This window comes from Botrytis fragariae (assembly GCF_013461495.1).
Source record: "Botrytis fragariae strain BVB16 chromosome Unknown tig00000006, whole genome shotgun sequence".
NCBI lineage: Eukaryota > Fungi > Ascomycota > Leotiomycetes > Helotiales > Sclerotiniaceae > Botrytis > Botrytis fragariae.
The window spans coordinates 2,316,077-2,339,599 of NW_023500988.1; the positions used below are offsets into that span (position 1 = coordinate 2,316,077).

The 23,523-nt window shown below is 41.8% G+C and overlaps 6 protein-coding genes across 6 annotated transcripts; 3 read left to right on the forward strand and 3 right to left on the reverse strand.

Annotated features, from left to right (window-relative positions):
* Window positions 1-662: 662 nt before the first annotated feature.
* Bfra_001872 (uncharacterized protein) lies at window positions 663-1,284 on the reverse strand (the record flags this gene model as incomplete). The annotated part of the gene is made up of 2 exons (XM_037332297.1): window positions 663-1,057; window positions 1,134-1,284. The coding sequence occupies 2 exons, from the start codon at window positions 1,282-1,284 to the stop codon at window positions 663-665; spliced, it is 546 nt and encodes a 181-aa protein (XP_037196451.1).
* Window positions 1,285-1,555: 271 nt separating this feature from the next.
* Bfra_001873 (putative vacuolar protein sorting protein 46 protein) lies at window positions 1,556-2,462 on the forward strand (the record flags this gene model as incomplete). Its single annotated transcript, XM_037332298.1, has 4 exons — window positions 1,556-1,651; window positions 1,755-1,832; window positions 1,898-2,113; window positions 2,196-2,462. The coding sequence occupies exons 1-4, from the start codon at window positions 1,616-1,618 to the stop codon at window positions 2,460-2,462; spliced, it is 597 nt and encodes a 198-aa protein (XP_037196452.1). The 5' UTR covers window positions 1,556-1,615.
* Window positions 2,463-11,114: 8,652 nt separating this feature from the next.
* On the forward strand, window positions 11,115-12,781 carry Bfra_001874 (putative helix-loop-helix dna-binding domain-containing protein; the record flags this gene model as incomplete). The annotated part of the gene is made up of 3 exons (XM_037332299.1): window positions 11,115-11,323; window positions 11,520-12,536; window positions 12,593-12,781. The coding sequence occupies exons 1-3, from the start codon at window positions 11,258-11,260 to the stop codon at window positions 12,779-12,781; spliced, it is 1,272 nt and encodes a 423-aa protein (XP_037196453.1). The 5' UTR covers window positions 11,115-11,257.
* Window positions 12,782-14,657: 1,876 nt separating this feature from the next.
* On the reverse strand, window positions 14,658-16,026 carry Bfra_001875sa (putative transcription factor iws1 protein; the record flags this gene model as incomplete). Its single annotated transcript, XM_037332300.1, has 3 exons — window positions 14,658-14,943; window positions 14,993-15,471; window positions 15,523-16,026. 3 exons carry the CDS (start codon window positions 16,024-16,026, stop codon window positions 14,658-14,660), a joined length of 1,269 nt encoding a protein of 422 aa, XP_037196454.1.
* Window positions 16,027-16,539: 513 nt separating this feature from the next.
* On the forward strand, window positions 16,540-18,041 carry Bfra_001876 (putative nuclear envelope protein; the record flags this gene model as incomplete). Its single annotated transcript, XM_037332301.1, has 3 exons — window positions 16,540-16,663; window positions 16,727-17,607; window positions 17,670-18,041. 3 exons carry the CDS (start codon window positions 16,540-16,542, stop codon window positions 18,039-18,041), a joined length of 1,377 nt encoding a protein of 458 aa, XP_037196455.1.
* Window positions 18,042-19,183: 1,142 nt separating this feature from the next.
* Bfra_001877 (putative serine threonine-protein kinase srpk2 protein) lies at window positions 19,184-21,266 on the reverse strand (the record flags this gene model as incomplete). Its single annotated transcript, XM_037332302.1, has 5 exons — window positions 19,184-19,624; window positions 19,680-19,920; window positions 19,971-20,043; window positions 20,105-20,901; window positions 21,094-21,266. 5 exons carry the CDS (start codon window positions 21,264-21,266, stop codon window positions 19,184-19,186), a joined length of 1,725 nt encoding a protein of 574 aa, XP_037196456.1.
* Between the last annotated feature and the right edge of the window lie 2,257 nt (window positions 21,267-23,523).

Below are 23,523 nucleotides of genomic sequence, written 5' to 3' on the forward strand. Positions count from 1 at the left end.
TGAACTGGATTTCCGTATAAACTATCGTATAGATAAACAGGAAGAAACTGAGGGAGGATATTCACAATTGAATGATTTGAGAAATTGAAAAGACTTGAGAGATCTAAGAGATTTCAAAAGACAAAATTGTTTGACAGAATGAAGTCAACTTGCCATGAGATGATAATTCCCAGCCTGCGCTCCAATACTTGATTTGGCAATTCGGTAGTTGAGGGTAAGATGTTCTCTAAATGTTCTCTAGCTCACCATGAATTCATGTTTTGTAGATTATGTAGCCATAGTATCAAATGATTACTGGCGAAGTGAAAGGATCTTAGAAACATCCAGCCTTGCTAATGTCTCGAAGTAGCTCGCCAGGAGCTTGTCAACAGTATTCGATATAAATTTGAAAGGTCGAATATTAGACTTTTATTCATAGATGTTCAAATGACTTGAAGATTGAGGAGCCCCTTCGCTTCGAATGGTATTGACCTCTGAAGGGGTCATCCATTTAGAATTAGATTTTAACTCACCGGACAGACATTATGGTATGCATGTTCAGCCTCACTCTAATAAATATCCATGCTGAGGTGTATTGTATCATGATTATTCGCAAATCTCACTGTTTGCCACCAGAACGCCCGAAATGTACATCCTATCTGAATATATCTAACAGCTAAACTTCACATCCATCTTGTCTCGGCACTCCCTTTAATGATGCCATCGAGCTCACTCGTAGTCCAACCACCATAAAAGTCTCCAGGTTGCGGTATAACTTTCTCTCCATCCACATAACAATCCCATGGTCCAGCATAGAAACTCAAATAACCTTTCAAATCAGCATACTGAGGTGTAGGAGATTCGTATGACCATATTCTATTGGCTATTTCATGCTTTCGTGGCTCAGATGATTTTAGTTGGTCTTCAAAAGGACAAGAAGAGGCAGGAGAAGGAGAGAAAGGTGCAGGTAATGAGATCGAGTAGTATGTGGCCCATCCTTTGTATTCACAAAAGGTGGATTTGTTGGTGGGGGTTAGAGGAAACTTTGGGGATAGGGATGTGGCGGGGAGGTAGTATGCTGTTCTTGTGTTAGTTTATGGATTGAGAGAAGAGAGAGAGGCTAGAGCTGTCATGAACGGAAAAGGGGTATTAACTGGGCGAATGATATGTTTCCAAAACCCAATATGCATCACTTGTTTCAGCAATGGTTTGACCTCGATATCTTATAACGAGATGACGAGATGTTTTCTCAAGGAGAGGTGGACGTGGAAAGTTTTGAACGTTGAGTCTTGGTTTTGGAATCATGTTGATAGGAAATCCTTTGGTGGACAAATATATAGATCAATACAATTGAATTATGTGATGTTCTAGAAAGATATAAGATGTCAACACTTTTCTATGAATGGAGGGGTTTAGGTTTATGCAAATCACTGGTGTATTTGAATGACTAAGCAATCTAAGGTTAAGCCTAGCGCCCCCGCAATCGTCACACATGTGCAAGATCCAAGTTCGCAAGGCTAGGTAGAATTCCGTCCATCTACAGAATATCCATCCAAATTCTGTCTATTGCCATCGCGATACCCTTACAAACACATTCTGCGGCTTTTCAAGATCATATCTACCATTCGGAATCATCATGTCAGGACTCGAGAAAGCCCTCTTCAATTTGAAGGTACGTCATTCTGCTTATCTTTCACCCAATGTTGAACATCGATCGCACTTCAACGTCGACTGTTCTGCGCATAAATATAGCCTCAAGCTAACTCATTATTCAGTTTACCGCAAAACAAATCAACCGACAAGCCAATAAAGCTGGACAAGCGGAAAAGGCCGAGAAGGATAAGCTCAAGAAGGTACGTTGCGCCTTTCCGTCTCACACTCATCCATACAAATACAGCTCGTTAACATTACTCTACAGGCAATCCAACAAGGCCACCCCGATATCGCAAAAATCAATGCCGAAAATGCCATCCGCAAACAAAATGAGAAATTAAATCTACTAAGATTAGCCAGTAGAATTGATGCCGTGGCCAGTAGAGTACAGACAGCTGTTACCATGAGACAAGTCACCGGTAGCATGACGAATGTAGTAAGAGGGATGGATCAAGCCATGAAAGCTATGGATTTGGAAAAGGTCGGTTTCCCTTCTATCGATTATCAGATCTCTATATTCAACCTCACTCTTTACTCTAACTGACAAAATATAAAATCTATAGATTTCGGCAGTAATGGATCGATTCGAGACACAGTTCGAAGATTTAGATGTAGCAACCGGCTATTACGAAAACGCAACTACATCGGCAACAGCAGTAGCAACTCCTCAAGAAGATGTTGATAGATTGATGAACCAAGTTGCGGATGAGGCTGGAATTGAGTTGAACCAAGAGATGAAGAGTCCGGAAGCAGCTACCCCAGTCAAATCCAATCCAACTGAAGTAGAGGAGGATGGATTGGGCGAAAGATTAAGGGCCTTGAGATCGTAGAATTCTAGGCTTGAAGGGGGGAAAGATATTTGGGTATAGGCGTTGTGGACAAGAACAGAATAAAGATTGGCGAATTGGGTGTCCTTTTATTACTCGGGATGTATTTATCTGTGGATTTTTTGAGCGTATTCACATTAGAATGCTTACAAGAAACTTGAGGATGTGGATTTATGCCTGACTTTGGTAGGAAATCTTCAGCGATGTATATTTGCCTAGTCTATAATCCAAGCGGTCTACTTATATCAAGGTTGTCAAATCACAAAAGAATCGTCGTTTAAGGAAGATCAAAGATGGTCGGCGATTCCAGCTCCACTAAAAGCTTCAAGCGAAGCTCCTCGACGCTTCTCTTTTCATTACAACTGTTAGATATCATTTATATGTCATTTTTACCTATTCGCTCTCATTTCTCAAACTCCATATTCATTTCATAACTACTCTGGTCACACCCTCGAATCTTCTTACACTCGACATAGATTGGTATGTTGATCTCATAGATATTAAAATTTTACTTCTTGAATCCTATCATGAATCTTAAAGCGTGTTCTCCCCGGTTTCTCTAATTTTGAGTTTCTTGTCCCTGGAAATATCAGAATAATAGGAATCCCTCGTCAAAGAATGTTGATGAATATCCAAATTTTCTTAAAGGCCGTATGAAGATGTTGCCGGCATAGAGTCGAAGCAAGTATGTACTGATCTCTAGATAGAGGACCAGAATACAGATGGTTTGTGGATAATTTGACTCTGAGCATACCATTGGACTTTGAGCTAATGGCTGCCCATCCTTTTAACATTGTGAATTATTGTCAGCTGATTGCTTACAGAATTTTCCCGCGTAAGTTTCGGATCTTGACGATACCGCTTACTGTAAACTCCTTCCAGCGGTTTCAGTACCAATCGTTCCACTTCTCTTGTCTTTAGTCATCTTTCTTTCATATGTCTAATATCGCATACTATCCCGAACAGATCGCGCGAGTTATACTATGCAAATATTATGAGCAACGACCAAGGTTTAGATAGTGAATGTACACATTCGCTGGTAAGCTACCTTGCCATCTATGCGGGATTCAATACTGATAGTTAAACGGTTCAGACTTTAAATCTACATAGAGTATAGTGCAAAGCATGCCTGCTTACTTGCAGCATTCAATCTGCGTTTGACAACCTCAAAATCCGGGATATGTATTGACCTAGAACGCTCATATCGCACAGTCACCAACACACATGCACAACCATTCAGCAAATTCTGTAACGAAGCGAACTCCCTTTCACATTTCATTCTGTGTGAGATGATGTAAAACTATTCCTGGTATTTGATCTGCAACGTCTAATGTTACGAATTGTTGAAAAGGTATTGCAGCTACATGGGTAAATGTTGGATCTCATATCACTGCATGCGTACTATGGTTGGTGGAATTCACCAGATGATTATTAGTCTCTGATGCCATAGACCCACATACAGACGAGATATCAAGATTTTGGTATTGGTCTCCGCAATTGCACGACTACATGTTAAGATGGAAAATCCCCTCCATTCATGCAGATCCGGTGTCAAGTGGGACAAAGTACGAATTGATGTGATGCACCAGGTCCCCAGGAACAAGAAACGAAGATAGTGTGGGAGCAATTATTGGAGTAGCTTTCAAACAGCACATGGGATTATAGAAATCGATTTTTATGATGGGGAACCCAATTTCGCTTGTCGAAACTATGAAAGAATCTCTGTCAAGTTCAAAGTGTAGTTCCGTATAAGCTGACCAACTATCTCGCACGTCTGTCCAAATTGCAATGTCCAATCCTCATGCTCAGACCCAACAGTGGGAAGAATGGCTGCTGTGCTTCTCAAATCCTATCGCCTCTGCAGCTTTGCCTTCATACTTTAAGGAACTGGTGTTGGGGACTTGACTAGCTTTGGCAATAATCGGTTCGCCGGAAGGGATGGAAGTTTTAGATCTAGGAACTATTGGAGATTTCATGCATGAACAGAAGATTGGTCCTTTTCAATCATGCTCCACGATTCGACATTAAAATTTTGTACCGCGCATATATCAATTTGTAGATTCAGGTGCATTGCCTGACCATGTTACGACATGCTTCATATGAGGATTTTTGTAAACACGAGGCGGAGCCTTGGGCATATAGTCCACGGATATTGCGATATCATCTTGGTGAGTCTATAGCATGGTAGTTTAGCTACGGTGTATATGCTGATAGATGTGAGAGCTCATTGTGTTGATAACTTGCGTCAGAAGGTGATTCGTTATCCCATGGTTCGTCAATACCAAGACCGAGAAATTGACTAGATATAGTTGATATGTGATGTAGGCGCTGGTATTAGGGTACGTGTCTGGGCCTAAAGATATCCGGCATACCTTTCCAGACTCCAGTGTGTATGCCTCCACTCTAATAAAGCCGAACGAGGATTATCAGCTAACATACTTAGTTCTTCACAGCTAACCTAAATGTCGTGATTTCACCGCAGTGAAACAGTAAGTCTTGACCACAAGTTATTCACCACAAAAACCTATGACACCGAATGAATGCCAGGATTCAAGAATTTGTAAAATCCGTCATATATCGTTGATATGAAAACAACCACAAGCTTGAATGCGGTAGGGAGAGTCGAGATGAGAAGGGAAGATTTCCTCATGGTGTATGATCAATGAATCGTACAATGGACTTGAATTGTGAATACGTCCACTAAATGATATATAAGCTTTAATAAGAACTATCAGCTTTCCAAGGCTGTTCTAGATCAGATTATGATTCAGAAGTCCACATTGCTTGTGATTAGATGGATAGATGAATAGTGAATTTGCTAACTCGAGTCCACATATAACCTCCCACCGTAGATCTTTCAATCGAGTAACGTCAAATACAGAAATATACCACTACATTTACAACACTATGAGAGGAGATGATTTAGACGATCATTCGATACCAAACAATCGAGGGGTCCCCAATGTTCCTAGAATGCTTGGGTAGCAAAGATATGGATCATCATCAAATGGAAAGTGGGGCAACCCCCTCTTCTCCACTAACAATGAATAGTTTCTATGTATATTCAAAAGCCCGTCCCAGCTACAACAAATATGGTGAGATGGCCGAGTTGGTCTAAGGCGCCAGGTTAAGGTGATTAACTCTTAACAAACGGTTGTTTACAATCTCCTGGTCTAGTAATAGGCGTGGGTTCGAATCCCACTCTCATCAAATTTTAGTTTTGTGCCTCTTTTTGTTGGAAGTAGAAACTTTTTTCGCCTAGCGCGGGGTAATTCTAGTTTTTACCTACGAACAAAAATGAGCACAAAAACAACTTGACTAATATTTTTGCTCCAAAATCCAATGCTGGGAACTAATGGAAATTCTAGTTCTATTCTGACATGAATCTTCATACATATCGACAAAATGTTGCCCTTTAGCGCTTTACTCATGTCCCCCGAAAGTCAACAACCAAACGATGATAAAAATGGTGAAAAGGGCAAAAAGATAGATTTCAGGCAACGGATTTAAACCGATGGAACTCAGGGTTACTCCCTACGTAGGGCTCGAACCTACAGCCTCAAGATGATCTTTGAGATATAGATATATCGGATAGAAGTCTTGCGCGCTACCATTGCGCCAGCAGGGAAATCTTATGATGTTGTATGGAGGATCGTGGTTAAGTCAGTATATATTACAAGAAACTAATAAAGGTGGAGAAAAGAAGAAGAACAATCCAAAGACAGAGTAAAACTCTGGGTTCTGGGTTATGCTGTTTGAGTTGTTGGAAAATTCTGATGAAAAATTAGACTACCGAGAAAATGAAGGGGTTGAGCCGAGACGACCCCACTATTCGCGATTTTTTTCTGCCCCACCATATCCACAAACTATATTGTTCTTCACTCACTCCAATTTAACTGAGTATATAAAATGCAAACGCGCGTACTCTATCACACAAACAGGCCGGATGGTGTAGTTGGTTATCACGTGTCCTTAACAATTCAAACTTGTTAAATACGGACAAGGTCCTGGGATCGTGCCCCAGTCTGGTCATACAAAATGCCGCAAGGCCTACATTTTTGCCATTTTCTTCGATTCTGGCCGAGATTTTGATCAAGTCATTAGTCGTCGATCTTTTGCTACAGGACTCTTTTGTTATCCTAAGGGGATCTAGTTTTCACATTCATCTATACATCTTATCATGGTTGTATGTTGCTGTCGAAAAAAGCCGAAGTGCATTCGTTGTTGGTGGGGTTTGTGGGCCTTTATTTGCACTCATTCGTTCGGGGTTTGCTCGCCAGCTATGATCTAGCTTTGTTCGACTTTCTGAAAATCAACCCAGTTTTGGATATCCTATCGACAGTATCATCTTTTTATATTCACTGTTCAATGCTAGCCAATGCTACTAGTCTTCTACAACGAGATAGGAAGTGGTGTGAGAATTAAAAGTTCAAGTGCTCGCTTTGACATATCTTCTTTAATTTCGGTGTCTATAGGTCTTCAATATCTTCGTCTCCCATAGAACCTGAAGCTTTATGTGTGTTGGTAGGAAGAACAATAATGTTGCATCTCTGGGTCCCTAAAGATATGCAGGTGTTTTGTTGTCTGGCGGGAAACGATTAGAGCAATTTAAGGGCCTGAGAGGCAATATAGAGTGTCCTTACGTCGAGCTCTCACGTTAAACCTTACCTTGACTAAAATGTTTTCGTAACACTATAAATGTCTTTCTATCTTTCTTTTTGTCCTTCTCTCCTTTTTGATGGATGTTTTAGAGAAGGGTATGCCTGAATGTCTGTCAGAGATCGTCTGATATACATGTATGGAAAGTTCGCTCACAATATCATTAGAACTTTTAGAGAAACTTATTAGATAATGGACCACTTGTGAATTGTGTAGTGGAAATACAAGTACTAGATAGATAACATCTAAACATCTAAGAAAACACGTATATATCGGTAGAACTTGAGATGTTTCGGGAAAATTACTTGGACCCGTGTCAAAATCTTCTGATGCCTCAATTTCTAGATTGTCTCGAAGGAAGTACAACCACTACCTATGATTCACTATGAAATATGGAAAGTTTAAGCCGCTTCACATACTATATTTCACCAGAGTGTGAAACCCAAACGACCCGTTTCAATTTCTGGAGCTATCTCATTTGAGCAGACAAAAGTTGGTAAACGCGGGCCACGACCTATACTCCATCGCAGCATACATGAGTTCCTACCGACAGCTTCATTCCTGTTTGGAATTCCATCATCTTCAAGGTCAATTATCGAGAGAGTCCATCTGATATATTGTATAGATATCTAGTACGCCAATAGTGCTGCAGATAGATTTTGGAACGCATTCATTTGCATATGGAAGTGTAAGAAAGTCGTTACACGTCCAACAAAGAGACTTTACTGGGTTATTAGTTAGCCTCCTTACTGGGCAACGGCGACGTCTCGTCCAATAGCCTCCAAAACAAACAATTCCTAGAAATATTGAAGTGGAGAATGGGTCCTTAAGTACTTTTATCATACACCTTCATAAGCTATTTTTATCCGTTTGCAAATCCCTAGTACGCCTTAGTAATGAACACACCCAGCCCCACTGGAGATTTCACCAAAATTCGCCGAGGAGTTACTTGATCCATGAATACCGAATATCAAACATCCCGAAAGACTTGCGAGTCACCAAACACCATCGGCGGAGCAAGCAAATCCCCTACTATCAAGAATTCAAACGAAACCTTTCTTTATCCCCGCCATTTTCTCTAAGCCTGGATACTTTGCATACTGCTAGTGCGGAGCTACTGCTGGCTCCCGCTCCAGAAGTGGGGGCGAATCCCGCTAGCTATTTTTGCAAGAAATCCTGGAAAAATCCCGTAAAATTTCACAGGATTTTGTCTTCGCTCAAGTGAAAGTCAAGCAAACTCCCAAATCTGTCGCCCAGTCTATTGCAATTTAACCTGAAGAACTCTCATGGAATACTATATCGACGTTACTAAAATGCTGTCTAACGCATCTAGTATGTCGGGTTTCCGCGGCATAACCACTAATTGTTTGTATATTGGTTTAATATTGTCTCACAGCAACGTAAAATTTCGCATACTATGGAAAGGATGAACTGCAAAGTCAGAAGTCCATGACGTTGGTATCAAAAAGTCCATGTTTGAGCTTCTTGTGACATTGTAGCACTGCGTTTCCGGCATAACAATGCACGAGAAGGCTGAAGGAGGATGAGGCTTACACTATCGACCTGATTTTGATAGTCCCATGATTAGATATTCAGAGAAAAGTGTATTACGAAGAGGCACTTCTGTCCAACAAGGGTCGTGCAGGTATCCGTGGTGAAAAAGTAGGCTCAGATAATGCAATTAACCGTTGGAGCAGGATCATTGATTTGGGATTCTTCCAGCAAGATAAGGGGCGAATATGTTGCGATGATGGTTTGACAAAATGCGGGGTAACAAGCAAACGGTCTCGGGGTCCTCGCACAGCAAGACGGCAAGAGCACTGCGTAGGCGGTGTGCAGTCATGGTATGTAGTGACCTCATCAACTTGATGAACTAACTATTCGTAGACGGTGCTAAACAACGTATTCAATGAGTGCCGATACCATTTCATGACGATTGAACAAAATCTTGGAATTCGAAGTGAAAACAACAAACACACTCGTGGTCATCACGATATCTCCTCCACACCTCAAGAGCATATGCACTTCAACGCTCGGTGAAAAGGAAACTCGAGCCGAACGGAAGGTCTAGAAAAAAACAGATTTAATAACGGAAAGCTGGAAAGCAAATTCCGGATGCGCATATAATTACCAGAATGGTTTAGATGAGAGCCTATTGAACCCCCGAAAACATGCACGATTCTGCACGAGCAACTCATCAAGGAAGGATTGTCATTGAAAGTGTTCGACCCCCTAACATAAATCCAAAGTCAAATATATGCTATGCTGTATTGATGTATGATTTGATAGTCGACTCTCATCGTCGATGAAGACCGTTATTTCGTTCCTGAAATCTTGGAGGAGTAGGCAAGATATACATATTGAGTAAGGGATGACGTTAACATCGGTCGATATACGTCGGAGATTTTATACAGTCTGGAAGTCCTCCCTGCGTACCCATGTACTCCTGGGATCTTCAAAAGCTTCCCGCTGTTTCGAATTAATGCTGCTTGGATGCAATGTTACTCTTATTAGCAACTTATTGATGTGATAACCATATATAGAACGAAGGTAATTGGTGGAACTCTGTACAATGTACACTTTCACACACTTTTTACATGTGGAAGCGGCATTCAACGTCCGTAAGGACTGTAAGGATAGAATGTTCCTTAATAAGCACCCGGAACAGTTAATTAAGGCTGATCCGGCTCGCTCCGTTCTATCAATAAGGGTATTTAGGTTACATAACTAAACGAATTAGGATTGAAGTGGTTGGTTTAGAATAGCCACTCCAGTTCTTTTTTACTTCTTCCTAGTTTTAATATGCATGGGTGGTTTGTAAGGCTTGGTTGGTTGGGTAAGTTTCGATGGGACATTGAGGAACGTGCATGAAAACTCTCAGAAAATCAGCCCACTATATGAATTCTCGTCAGTTATGGCATTTAAGAAGTTACATCCTAATACATTTCGAGATCGATAATGTTTCTAATCCAGGTAATATCCATTGATTCTCATCCAAAGAGAAGCCGAAGGCATGTGCCTTGCCCTCATAACTTCATACCTAGAGTATACAACCTTTTGAAGTACCCAATCAACTGTTTGCTCTTCTATGCAAACCACGCACAAGTTTATAGACACGGCTCCATTGTGGGATCTCGATGACATTCGGGGAGATTTACGGAATTGGATATATTCATACGGGATTGGGGTCCGGTAAGTAATGGATTGTATGCGTACATCTAATTCCGAAATATCCAAGCAACTCAACCATGAATTGCCCAATTTGTTGATTGATCATTCTTGTGCTTGCTTAGGAGCTTAGGAAGCTTGATATTGGTGCATAAATGCAGAGTTCCTATCGAATCATGTTGATGCTGTATGAAACCTTGGATGCATTTCTATCTATTACTATTCTGGTACTACTATATGCTCAACACTAGGCTTGCCATTCTATTCCATTCTTTTTCATCTAATTCTACAAAGTGTTTCCTTTTATTTCCATCTAATTGCCTTTGCCCATCCAATACATTAATTCTAGCAGTGCCCAGTTGTTTCTCTGTTGCTTCTCTGTTGCTTCTCAAATTACTTCTTACATCTTTTACCTTCCAATGTTGCCGGAGTCCCCCGCCTATATTCAATGAACAAAAATAAAGTCTGGATTCGGCTTCGATCTCCACAATTCATTCTAACATCACATCATACAAATCGTGATACTCGTATGATAACGAAGATGAACCGGTACTGAGGCTTGAAAGTTTGGAAACGTCTTCTTACCACATGGTCATTCCGAGAAATTGATACTTTTCAAATTTTATATCCAAATTGTGAGGATTCACCCCCCTCTACCATTCTATTTAAAGGTCCATACCCCAAATACAACCAACATTTCTACGCCACAACCAGATCATAAAGATATCAAACTATCAACAAATCGAACACGTTATTCGAAGTCAAGGATAATCCTTTACATTGTCCATATTATCAAATACCTTACTCACAACCACTTCCTTTGTCGGGCTTTGTATTAACAACCTCGGCATCTCCTCAACAACATAGCCTCCGATACATTCTTTCGGAGCTCCAGTTAAACTATATAATAACTACCAAGGTGTAAGTTTCGACTTACTTCAAAATTCAAACTGGTATCATCAATCTCCCCAATGGCAAGTGTGATTTGCCAGAAGCCTGCCGTCGATTACTTCTCATTGTCACGGCAGCAAACTGAAGTAAGTAGAATACTATCTTTTCAAATACAAAAACATCATGAAGTCAATGATGGCTACGAAGCGAGCATTTCTCCAAGTTACCCGGGTCTTTCGGATATGTCATGTGGATAAACTCCACCTCTTGCAGTTGCTTTCTATCCGTCTTCGCTTCAACAATCACCCCACTGCAGCATTGACTGACAGCCAGTTATTATAGCAAAGTACTTCCCCATTTAACTGGGATAGCGAGCCTGCACTCGTCAACAACTCAGACTCTTGTGACTCTATTCTTCCATCACCAATCTCATCCGACCCGATTTTTTCTAAACCTTCTTACATACTCCCCAAAGAAGAACCATTCCAAAATACCAACCGCAAATCATCCACAGGTCAAGCATTTGACTTTGGTACCTTTGAGGATTGGATGCGTTGGGACGACCCAAGTGAAGCAGCCTTATCACCTACCTCAGATTTCTTCCCAGAACTCAAAATTGAGCCCCTCTCGCCTAATATGAGCGGTCTCGAGCTCTCCCGCAATCTTTCTAGCATCGACGAAGCAGCAGTATTCGGTGACGATAATTTAGTCGACGCTGGAGAACAACTATTTCAACCCACACCAAGTAATCTCATGAATTCGCCGATGATCGATATTCCACCTAGGGATGGTTTATACTCCACCCCTCTATCCTGGGCACGACCCCAAATGAACTCAAATATCAACCTCCGTCGCGCACAAACCATCCCCAATCTTCAGCAGCAACCTATACTTTATAACCGTACTCTCACTCCTCAAGAAGAAATTCAACTCCGTGCTATTGCTATGCCTCAACAAACTCAAAATACCTCTGCATATCCCACCTCTCCTACCTCATCCAGAAGTTCGCCAGCGCATTCTCCAATCTCCAGACCCACACGACAGTCAATGTCAAATTCGAATCATTCTAATAACCTGAAACGCAAATCATCAGCTTGTTCTTCAGACTCAAATTCCGATGGTGAAGATGAGGTACCCGCCCGTCATCCACCCATCAAGAAGACCGCCCATAACATGATCGAGAAGCGATACCGAACGAACTTGAATGATAAGATTGCTCTACTAAGGGACAGTGTACCCAGTCTGAGAGTAATGACCAGAAAATGTTCAAGAGGACAGGAAGACGGCGATGAGCATATTAATGGGGATGATGAGGAGGAAGATTTACAAGGCTTAACACCAGCACATAAATTAAACAAGGTATATTCTTGCAGACATCTAATTTGATGAAACTTCGAATCTAATGGATTTAACAGGCAACTGTATTGTCTAAAGCGACAGAATACATCAACCACCTCGAAAAACGCAACAAATACCTTCAAAAAGAAAACGCAGCTCTCAAATCCCGTATCGAAGCTTTCGAAATGTTAGTCATGTCCAGTCAGTCCCAAAACGGGGCACCGCAACAAACCAATGGGATGCAAAGAGGAAGATATGGATCGTGAACGCTAGTGTGGGGCTAGTAGGCTATGAGTGCTACGAGTTCTACAAGTTGAAATTGGAGGGGCTAATGGAAACTTGAAAGGAGCAAGAATTGTAAAAAAAGAACAAATGGTGTTTGGAGCGGTTTTTTCCGGGAAGAAAAATCGAAAATTTCATGATATTTTGGAAAAGGCGTTATGGAATAATGATGGGAAAGGAAAGGAATGAATGGGTTTAGCGGAACAGCAGAAGGATACCCGAGGATTTCTACAAACGTTTCAGAAATTTCAGTACAGTTGTTTGTTCGCTGGAAATTTTGATGAAGAAAAATCAAAATATAATCTAAATTAGATTCTCAAGCATGTTTTCTCTCTCCACATCTACATATCTTTGTGATTAGATTTACTTTATTCAAATGGTGATACTGTGCTCTTGTCAGTGACTAACTTGAGCTGATGCAGCAATGAAGACTCCAGTGCTAGAAATGAAGTTTCAGACGTTTTACCAGCCATCAAGTCGAGTTCATTGTCTTAAGCCTCTATGCTGAGAATCATGCTTCCCTCTTAATCCCCCAAATTCCCTAGCAAAGCCGAGATACTCATCTCCTCTCAAAGTTTCTCTGCTCTGAACACTGGAACGAACAGTATGCAAAAACACCCAAGAGCTCATCTGAAAATCAATACCCTCTTTCAAAAAAACAGACCGCTATTCACAATCCCTTAATAATAAAATCCATTTGTCCATGCTCCCACATATACGCAGACTCCCTACATCCCACCATGTCATACTACCATCCTTGACTCTGCTAGTAGTTACCGACATACATGACACCTATTTCTACCTCATCTCTGCTTAGCCCAAGAACTGGCCCGACCCGCGCAGCATTAGTTCAAAAATGCAAGTGATCCGCACATCCGCAATTCGAGTACTTCATCTCCAATCTGCAACTTCAACGCCACCCTTTCACCAATCATGTCAGCAAGGCACGCACGCAAGCTAAAAAAGCCGAAAGCAAATACCGGCACTAAAACCGCAGAATAGCAAGCATAAGATCCCAGCCACACACATAAAAAATAACTACCAGATTAAAAGGCCCACAACGCCCATGACCATCTATCGGAAAAGTACGGAATGCACCTCCCTCCCAGCAGCACTATAGGTAACTTTCGGATCCCTCTTATCCGAATCACGTTATTTACAATCCCTTCATCCTCCCAACCTTCAGCTCTTCACATTTCGTAAGACGGACTTCGCCTATGTGAATAAAAATTCAGGAGATACATTCTGTTCCAAGAAACGAAGTGAATTCTATACGAAGCGTGCGGTACAAAAGGGAGCTTAAACAATGGTACAGACGAGGAACTGATTCCGTTCGTTACATTATTAAGGTGCTGTAATATTAGATGAGATTTGATGCGATGCGATGCGATGAGACGTTGTATTTTGTATCCTTCATCCATCCATCCATTGTTATGAAACGGCGAGCTTGCGTGTGTCAATCACTCTCTTCAAGACGTTGTCGGACCCGAATTTTCTTACTAGGTATATATGTGAGTATCTCCTGAGGATCATCTGATCCTCGAATCGACTTTCCAATTCGTACTCGGGGATTAAAGAAACAAAAATTCAAGAATATGTGCTAGGGGATGGATAGGTATTTTGAATTTCTCAATTTTGTGACCCGAATTGACTTGATTAAGATGACTACCTAGTATATGCCGCGTATGCATGATTATCTTTCTTTCATTCTTTCTTAATTCCTTCCTATGATACCCATGAAACGTCCTTTATGTTAGCATTCCAACGAAGTTACAAACGCCCTGCATACCTTCCTTTCTCCCTTCATTCAATAATACAAGTCCTCTGGATAGCACAATCATCATAGCTGCACAGTCAAACTTATGACCTCTTCTTCCCCTGTTTCGCCGTCATCTTTCTAAAGGCGTCTACACCACCCGCACCAATAGGCCTGGAAGATGGATCCAACCCTCTACTTGGGTCGAAGTTACTTCTAGGAGCGATTGAATAACTGGTATTTGAAGTTTCCATTCTAGCTCTGTTGCTAATGACTTTTGGTGCGAGAAGACGTTGACGCTCAATATCACGAGCCGTGAGTTGTGTTCTTTGGGAGGAAGGCATTTGCGAAGATTGAGAGCCGGAAGGACGGATCGCAAGTTGTGCGGCTCTGAAGTGGATGTTAGTGAGACAACATGTGTTGAATTGAATATACATACTGGAAATCATAATCCTTTGTCGCGACCTTACGCTTCTTATAATCGTCACTTCGCTTCAAAATTGGTCGTGACCATTCTCCCAATAATCTTTCAGCGATTCTCTTGATTTGAATTTCTGGCCTCTTGCTCTTCGTGTAATATAGAACGACCTTACCAATCCCACTGCTCAGAAGTGCTTCTTTTTCAATCGGTAAACGCGCTAGTGCTTGAAAGAGATCACGTTGAATATTGTATGCCGGAAGACTTCCATCATTTAGTGGTTCCAAGAAAAACTTGACGGACTGTAGAAAGTTGGTATCGGGGTCGACGATGGAATGTTGAATGGTGTTTCTGTTGAGAAGAGCGACAACTTCCGGTAACATTTCAAGCTTTCTGGTTGCGGGTAAATTGGCATCTCGAGCAGCATTATCGGCTTGGCATGCTTCTTCCATTCGAAGCTTCAAAGCTGCAATTTCATCGTCGAAAGCTTCTTCCAAATCCTGCCACAAAGTTAGGTTCTATATCTTTCACAACAGAAAATATGGACATACCACTTCATCCTTCTTTCTTCTTCTCTTGTTCGGATTCTTAAGCGCGGCATCCATAGCCTTATCCAAAGCTCTACGTCTCCTCTCATCCGGCGTGAGATTTTCATCATTTTCTGGTTCTGGTGTTGCCTTTCTTCGTTCCTTGGTTCTGTCCCTATCCTTTGCCTCACCCTCAACTCTCTTGGGCTTTCTGATTCTCTTTCCATCAATCTCCATTCCATCGGGATCCTCATCTGAGTCTCTGCGCGGCCTCTTCTTCTTGTCTCGCTTTCCTTCCTTTGGTTTCTTTGCTTCACCTTCCGCACGCTTGCGCTTACTGGCCTTCAACGTCTTCGCAATATCTTCATCGATACCAACCATAGGTCTCTCATCCAAAGCAACTTTACTTGCATCAAAATCATCAAAATTGGCTTCGTCGACATCAGAAAGATCTGATTCGTTATCGGATCCAGCGCCGCCATCCTCTGCATTATCTAAATCATCCATATCGAGATCTGGGTTGGCCATAGGAGGTTCTGGTGTATCACGTTCTTGTGAAATAGGTCTATTCGGATCTCCAGCATCGTTTCCAGCTTCTGGGAGGGGGTAGTAGGTCTTGAATTGAGGTCGGAATCCGACATATTTGCAGATTGTGAAAAAGGACAAAGGAAGCTTGTATTATTATCTATCGAATGTTGAATTGTTTTAAAATATCATCCGCGTGTCAATCGGAAGCCGATTGCCGATATGGTATCGATATCGAGTCGTAGTGGTTGTCGTAGAATTGGACAGATGCAAAGAAATTATATGAATTGTTTCGTCGCAACTCGCGTTGTACCAAGCTGAAGTTGTATATTAACTGAAGCTTTGTCAAATCCAGCTAGTGGATGTTAAGGTTAGTGTTGAATCGGAAAAATCTTGGTTGCCTCAGGAGCGCCGATTCTTTGTTTACTTTGGATTTTCCAAATGCCGTATCACCTCACTTCCCCATATCTTCACGTTTAAGCTCCAAATTTTGCTATCAACGAGCAAAGAAATACAATGTGGAGTAACACTTCTAGAAGGACAGGTGAAGGTCCTATGGACTTTGAATGGCAAGAGAAAGGTGGCCCTATGGATCCAAAATCACCGTTTCTACAATTCAAAGCTATGCAGCTTGATAACAGTGAGTATCTTCACTTTCGTACCAGCGAACAAAAAGTAACATGTGTACTAACAAGGCAATTAGATACAGCCAAACCAACCAATTCTTTTCTAGCACAGAACTCCACACCAGCTCCAGCATTTCGAAATCCAGCATTCACAACACCCCGCAAACCATATAATTCAGACATATACTCCGAAGCTTCGGGAATTGAATCTTCCCCCGGTGAAACTGCCGACGCAGAGGATACACCTGAGATACCAAAAACTTCCAGCAAAACCATGACGGCTTTTTCATCTAATGCTTCTTCACGCAAACCGCTATTTGGTAAATATGGCACAAATTACAAAGGAACCAGTCCTGGCGCTCGTAATGATTTGCGCAGAATGAAGCTGGGAGGTCAACCTATCGCTAAAAAGCGAAAGCGTCAGCATCGGGATGAACGAGAAGATGAAACGATGGGGATAGTGCGACATCACAGAAAGGAATCGGCTTCGGAATCGGAGAGCGAGTCAGGAGATTCAAGACCCAATAGTCGATCGACTGAAGGAAGGCAAGCGTGCAACAAACCAGGCTGGTTCTCCTCCTTCCTATCTGGTATCGAGTCGCGACCCAATCTTCCTAACATTCTCTCTTACTACGCTCAATTAACGCTCAACACTTTCGTCGTCGGACTAATAATGTTTGGGGTTTACACATTCTGGACTACAATCCGAAGCGACGTTGATCAAGCATCTCAAAAAGCCACCGCGGAAGTTCTATCCGAGATGGCCAACTGCGCAAAACAATACACAGAAAACAAATGTGAACCAAGCATGAGATTACCTGCTTTGGAAACTGTTTGTAATAACTGGGATGCCTGTATGTCTATGGACCCCAATGCTGTCGGAAGAGCTAGAATCAGTGCGAAAACATTCGCAGAAATTTTGGATAGTTTTATCCAGCCTATTAGCTATAAAGCCATGGTACGACCACTCCTACACCCCCCTACCTCCTCTTCTATCCGCAAACTAACAGCGACCTTTAGATCTTCGTAGCACTGATTTTCACCCTCTCCATCGCCGTCAACAACATGGCCTTTGGAATGTTCCGTTCCAAACCCCCCATCTTTCACCCCGAACCCCAACCTCACCCTCAGCAACATCTCCCCCAACACCCCAACTATTTCGGGCAACCAAATCCCTGGGGAATCCCCCAAACGCCTCAATCACATTTCGGTCCTTACGAACCCTGGCCCACCGGAGCAGGAACAGCCCAGAGAGCATTATTCCAGAGAAGCACTTTTGGAAATAGAGAAAGAGACATGGAATTTAAAGCCATTGAGAGGAGTCCGAGTAAGAATCGCGGGAGGAGTAAGGGGAGAAGTCCGAGTAAAGGGGATAGGAGATATTTGGAATAGTGTTTTACTTGGGTAATTAGGGGTAGCGAGATCAGATATGACTTGGGATAGTTTCTTGATATTTTTGTGGTATGCAGGCTGGATGGGAAAGAAAAGAACAGGATAGGAAAGAGGTCAGAATACATGGATGGATGGATGGATGGATGGATGGGAATGCATGAAGCAGGATCTTTATATCATCCTACCTAGTTACCACAATACCAGTCAGCACAGGAGTCAAGGAGTTAGGAGTCACAAAGGAAGTGGAATGACAGCTTGCTATTTCATTTCACATTCTAGCGTACATTATGTTATATGTATATATATGTGTATGTGTATGTGGATACTATACCCAACAGCAAGCAAGAAACAATAAAGAAAATAGCCAGCCTACTTACTTCTTACTCCCTACCCTCATGAGCTCGAATTACATGCCTATTTAATGTTACATGTTGTATGTTGCATGTTGCATGTTACACATTACGCGTTACATATTACACGTCGTAAAGCACGCACGCACGCAAGCTCACAAACTCACACATCCAAATAATCCCATCTCCATCCCATCACATCCCCATCTCTATCCAAAGATATACATACTCATATATAACCATCTAAGAATCGTCCCATATATATTTTCTACCTACTCCTACCTACCTACCTACCACTCCTACCTACCTACCACCCAATAAGCTAAAGTTTTCTCCCCTCTCAAATCTCAAATCGTCATCATCACTTATCAAGAGAGTAGGTAGTATCAAGACTCGATAAATTTCTCCTTCACATCACATAAGTACCCTGTTACCCTGTCTTTTCCATTTCTCCCAATAATCCATTCATTCATTCCTCCTCTCCCAATCCATCCCATCCCTTCCCATCCCATCTCATTCCAATCGTCATTCTCCATCATCTCATATCTCATCTCACTACTCATTCAAACCAATTTGTGAAAAAAAAGTCGTGGTTCGTGATACCATACTACATGCATGACAAATGGCACCGCCCCATCCGTCCCATCCACCCTAGACTTTAATTGCGCGAATCCAATCCCATAAGATGACCACCAACAGATGACCCATCACCCAACCCACCCCAATCATCTGCGCCTGAGTTTCATGAGAAAGGAATTCCTACACTCTATCATTCTCGAATCTCGCGAGTTCTTATCTCTTCCTGACTTCATATGCCCACCCCTCGATTCCTTCACCCTTGCTCCCTACTTCCAAGCCTTCAATCTTCACCCCTTTCATACCGGCTGTATCTTCCAACCACGGTGCACCTGCCATTCCTCCAGCATTTGCCCTCTTCTCCGGCGTCAACTCCAACATAGGAGTTAAGAATTCCGCAATTCTCTTCGCTTCATCTTCTTTAAAATGATACTTTTCTTTCAATACATCCGGCAAGGCCCAATGTCGTAATCGGTGGATGTTTCGTAGTTCGCCCTTTCGGTTAAATATTTCTTGTGACCATTTGCCAGATAAACAAAGGGATTTGGGGAAGGGCCCGAGAAGTTCGATTATTTGAGCAATGTGATCGTCATCTTTGCCATATTTGGTCCCGGATTGAGGATCGAAAAGATAATCACCAGTAATAAGTTCAAAGACCTAATGATTGTAAAATTAGCTATGGTTTTGGGAAAGGGAAAGTGCATCAATATACCATAGCAGCCATACTCCAAACATCTGTAGAAGCACCCCATTTGGAGCCCAATATGACTTCTGGTGATCGATATTGCCTTGTTTGAATATCATTTGTAAAGTGATGTCCAGTCCAGCAAGCATTTCCCAAATCGGCAATTTTGACTGATATTATATCGAATTGATTTGCATCCTCTGCCTTCTTCTTTTCGCCCGAATTTTTGTCGAGCGATATGCCAGAGACCTTATCTGTAAGGATATCGCTAGAATCAAGTTAGGGGCGGTATATGATGGCATGAAGGTGACTACTTACGCAGTCTTTTCTCTTGTCCCATGGTTCTCCTCATCTGCCTTTTCTTTTTGAGGTGAAGAATTGTTAGAACGACCTATTGCACCAACCATTAGAACATTATCCATTGCCAGGGATTTCCGACGGAGTATATTTACTATTATTTAGCATTTCATTGATACTCCCATGAGAACCTGGATTACTGCCAGGAAATCTCATCAAATCTGCGTGGTTGAAGCTGGCATTCAACGGACTTGGTAAAGGTTGACTTCCAGTAATAAGGGTTCGCCGTCTCCTTCGGCCATTTCTGTTATCTTCCTTGTCCTTACTCGTATCCTCCTTGACGAATGTTTTCACAATCTGTTCCACATCTCCAATTTCTATCAGGACGTTCTCGGGCTTCAAATCTGTATGTATAATGCCGCACTCTCTATGTAGATAATCCAGACCCAACAGAACTTGTTTTGTAATTTGTTTCACAAGAGGCATGGGGATTCCGCGGTGGTTCCATCTTTTGATCAAACCCAACAGATTCTCTCCCAGCACCTCGAAGACCATACAGACATGTGTGCCATTTGGACCCTTGTGTTCAAAAGAATCCAACAAACTAACAACATGCTTTCGACCTGGATGATCTGGCTTAGCACCAACAATTTTATTGAGTAATTTGATTTCGTCTATGGCCGTCTCCGTGTAATGCGCTGCAGATCGTACCACCTTCAAAGCAACATGTTTCTGAGTGACGTTGTCTTTGGAAAGCCATACTGTTGAGAAATGACCCCATCCTAACTTTCGAACCACGGTGTATTTGCCATCTTTGAAGTTTTCACCGACTTGCACTGGGTGATAACCTCCTTTGCAGTAATCTTCAGAGTCTTCTTCGTCTGCAGTCGTTTCTGCTGCGTCTTCTCTCGAGGAAGAGGATGATGGATCGCGATTTGTTCCTGAGGCGGATCTATTTCCATCATCGATTCTAGTTAGCAAGTTTTGAAGCATTGAACTCATCATCGTGAATGAATACAAGGAAAGTGCAGCATTTTTGCGCGACCTTGTTGGAGGGGAGGGTGGTTTATATTTTGAGGCGCTGCACCTTAAACACAGAAGGAGGGTTGGAAGGTCAGAAAGTGGGACATTTTTGGTGACTTACCCTGCACGGGCTTGAGCAGAAGCCATTTTGGAAGATTCAGAGTCTTGCTCGGTTGTGATGATTGGCTTTAATGAGTCTTTCTTTCTTTTTTTCATAGCATGCGCATTTGAATTTTTAGTTATAGATTCTTTCGCTTTAGCAATTGCAGAAGCCTTTATCCGATCTCCGTTCATTATTCGGTTGTGGGTTGGTTGTGGTGGTTAGATGGTGGGTTAGTGTGAATTGGTGTGGAATTCGGTGTGGTACTGGTGTGTTGATGGGTGTGTATTGGTGAATAGTTTTGCAGTGGGTTGATTGATTGATTGATTGATTGACTGATTTTGTTGATGGAGAAAGGGAAAGGATTCGGATTGAGAATGGGTGTGGATGATAGATAGTCAAAGGGTATTGGTATTGGTATTTTGCTAGGTTGGTGGAGTTGTTTATGAGTGGATGTGGAAGTGGAGGTGGGTGGTAGGTCAGAGGCCAGAGGTCAGAGGTCAGAGGTAGGAGAAAGTAGGTAGGAGGTGAAGAAGTCAATGGAATAGATATAAGAGGTGTGGGAATAGGTATCGTAGTAGTAGTGAAGTGATAGGTATAGACAACTAGTAATGGATAGATAGATAGGTAGGTAGGTAGGTAGGTAGGTAAATATGTAGCTAGCAGGCCGGTGCTGGGTAATATTTTCCAAAAAGGTCTTGAATCTTTTTATTTACGGGTGGAGGAGGTGGAGGTGGAGATGGAGATGGAGATGGGAGTTGGTGGTGGTAGTGGTGGTAGTGGTGGCAGTGGTGGCAGTAGTAGTAGTGGTGGCAGTAGTAGTAGTCGTAAATTGATACTCGAGTAATAAGAGGAGGAGGAGGAGGACCAGTGAGTGGATAGTCAAATTTTAACTTGCTTGCTTACTTGCTTGCTTGCTTGCTTGCTTTGCTTCCCGCCGAATTATGACGAATTGATAGGAGGGGGGCGCTTCGACCCAAAAAAATAAATAAAGTTAAGTCGTTTCCTGTCTATCCATCCATGTACTTGTCCTGTACGTAGGTAGGTACCTAGGTAGCTGTGTTCTTTTCTTGGGCGATTTGGGTGCCCAGCGAGCCCAGATGATCATGTAGGTAATATATAAATATCATCTACACCTCCTATTGGATTGATGTGATGGATTATAGAGTAAGTAGATCGATAGATAGATAGGTAGGGTAAGAATCTGTGACGGTCAAACAATCATGTAACACAACCTCGGTATTTTATTTGGGGTTCACATATATATCGTAAGGTGTGTGATGGCAGCTAATATATAAGGAGTGTATGAGATGAGAGGGGAAAGGTATAAAAATGGAGGAAAGAATTGGAATATAGCCAAGTAAAGAGGAAAAGAATCAATGTCCGTTTACAAGAACGAGAACAAGGACAAGAACAAGAACAAGAAACAAGAATTATTCAACCATAAATATCCCTATTCAAATGTATCCAAAATCCATATACCGCCTGGTAAACATCAATATTTCGGTGAATCAATCAATTATGGAGCAATACATCGATTGGATGGATCAAGCTGAAAAGGATTATTGAGAAGGTTGAGTGAAAGGAGAGAAGGATATAATACGGTGTAGTAGTTTTTGGCCGTGGATTGAGTGTAGGTAGGTATATATGTATATATGTATGCATGTATATATGTATATATGTATATATGTATGTACGGATAAGAGATGGATTGAGATGCATTATAGATAGGAGAGGATGGGAGAGGAGAGGAGAGGAGAGGAGAGGAGAGGATAGGCTGGTTATGGATGGATGTGGAGGTGAAGGGTTGAAGGGTTGAAGGGTTGAAAGGTTGCAGTGGAGGGGTATTTTTCTTGTTGGATGGTTTTCATGGATGATGTGATGATGAATAGATAGATTTGGGTAATTATGTTAAAAACATAAAGGTATTACGCTCAACAGATCTGACAGCACTAAATTGTCCAAAACCTGTAAAGTGTCTAGATTTCAACCAAAATAGAATCGAGATTGAATACGAATGGAGACTTGGATCAATTCTGATATCATCGAGTTACCTACCGGCAGTGCCCAGAATCATTTAGATGTAGGTAGTCGATGATAACTCTCTTCGTGCCGGAATATTGCTCACAATACTCATCTATCTACTTTCAAATCGAGTTACTGATATCTAATTCTTTCTATTTCAAGGTTCAAGATAAACAAGAAGATCCAAGTACAAAATAATTCAATCTAAATGCTATACCGCACTTCCATTAGTACTAGCGAGAATGTACCCCTCACATCTACTCCGTATACTCAACACCCAAGACTCACACATCGTTCGTCCAATATCTAATATCCAATGTCCAATGTCCAATATTATGAAATCCATGTCAATCCAAATCTTCCATCTCATCCGTTCATCTCCTCTCAATCCTTTCACTTGAATGGTCATATCTATTAACATCCATT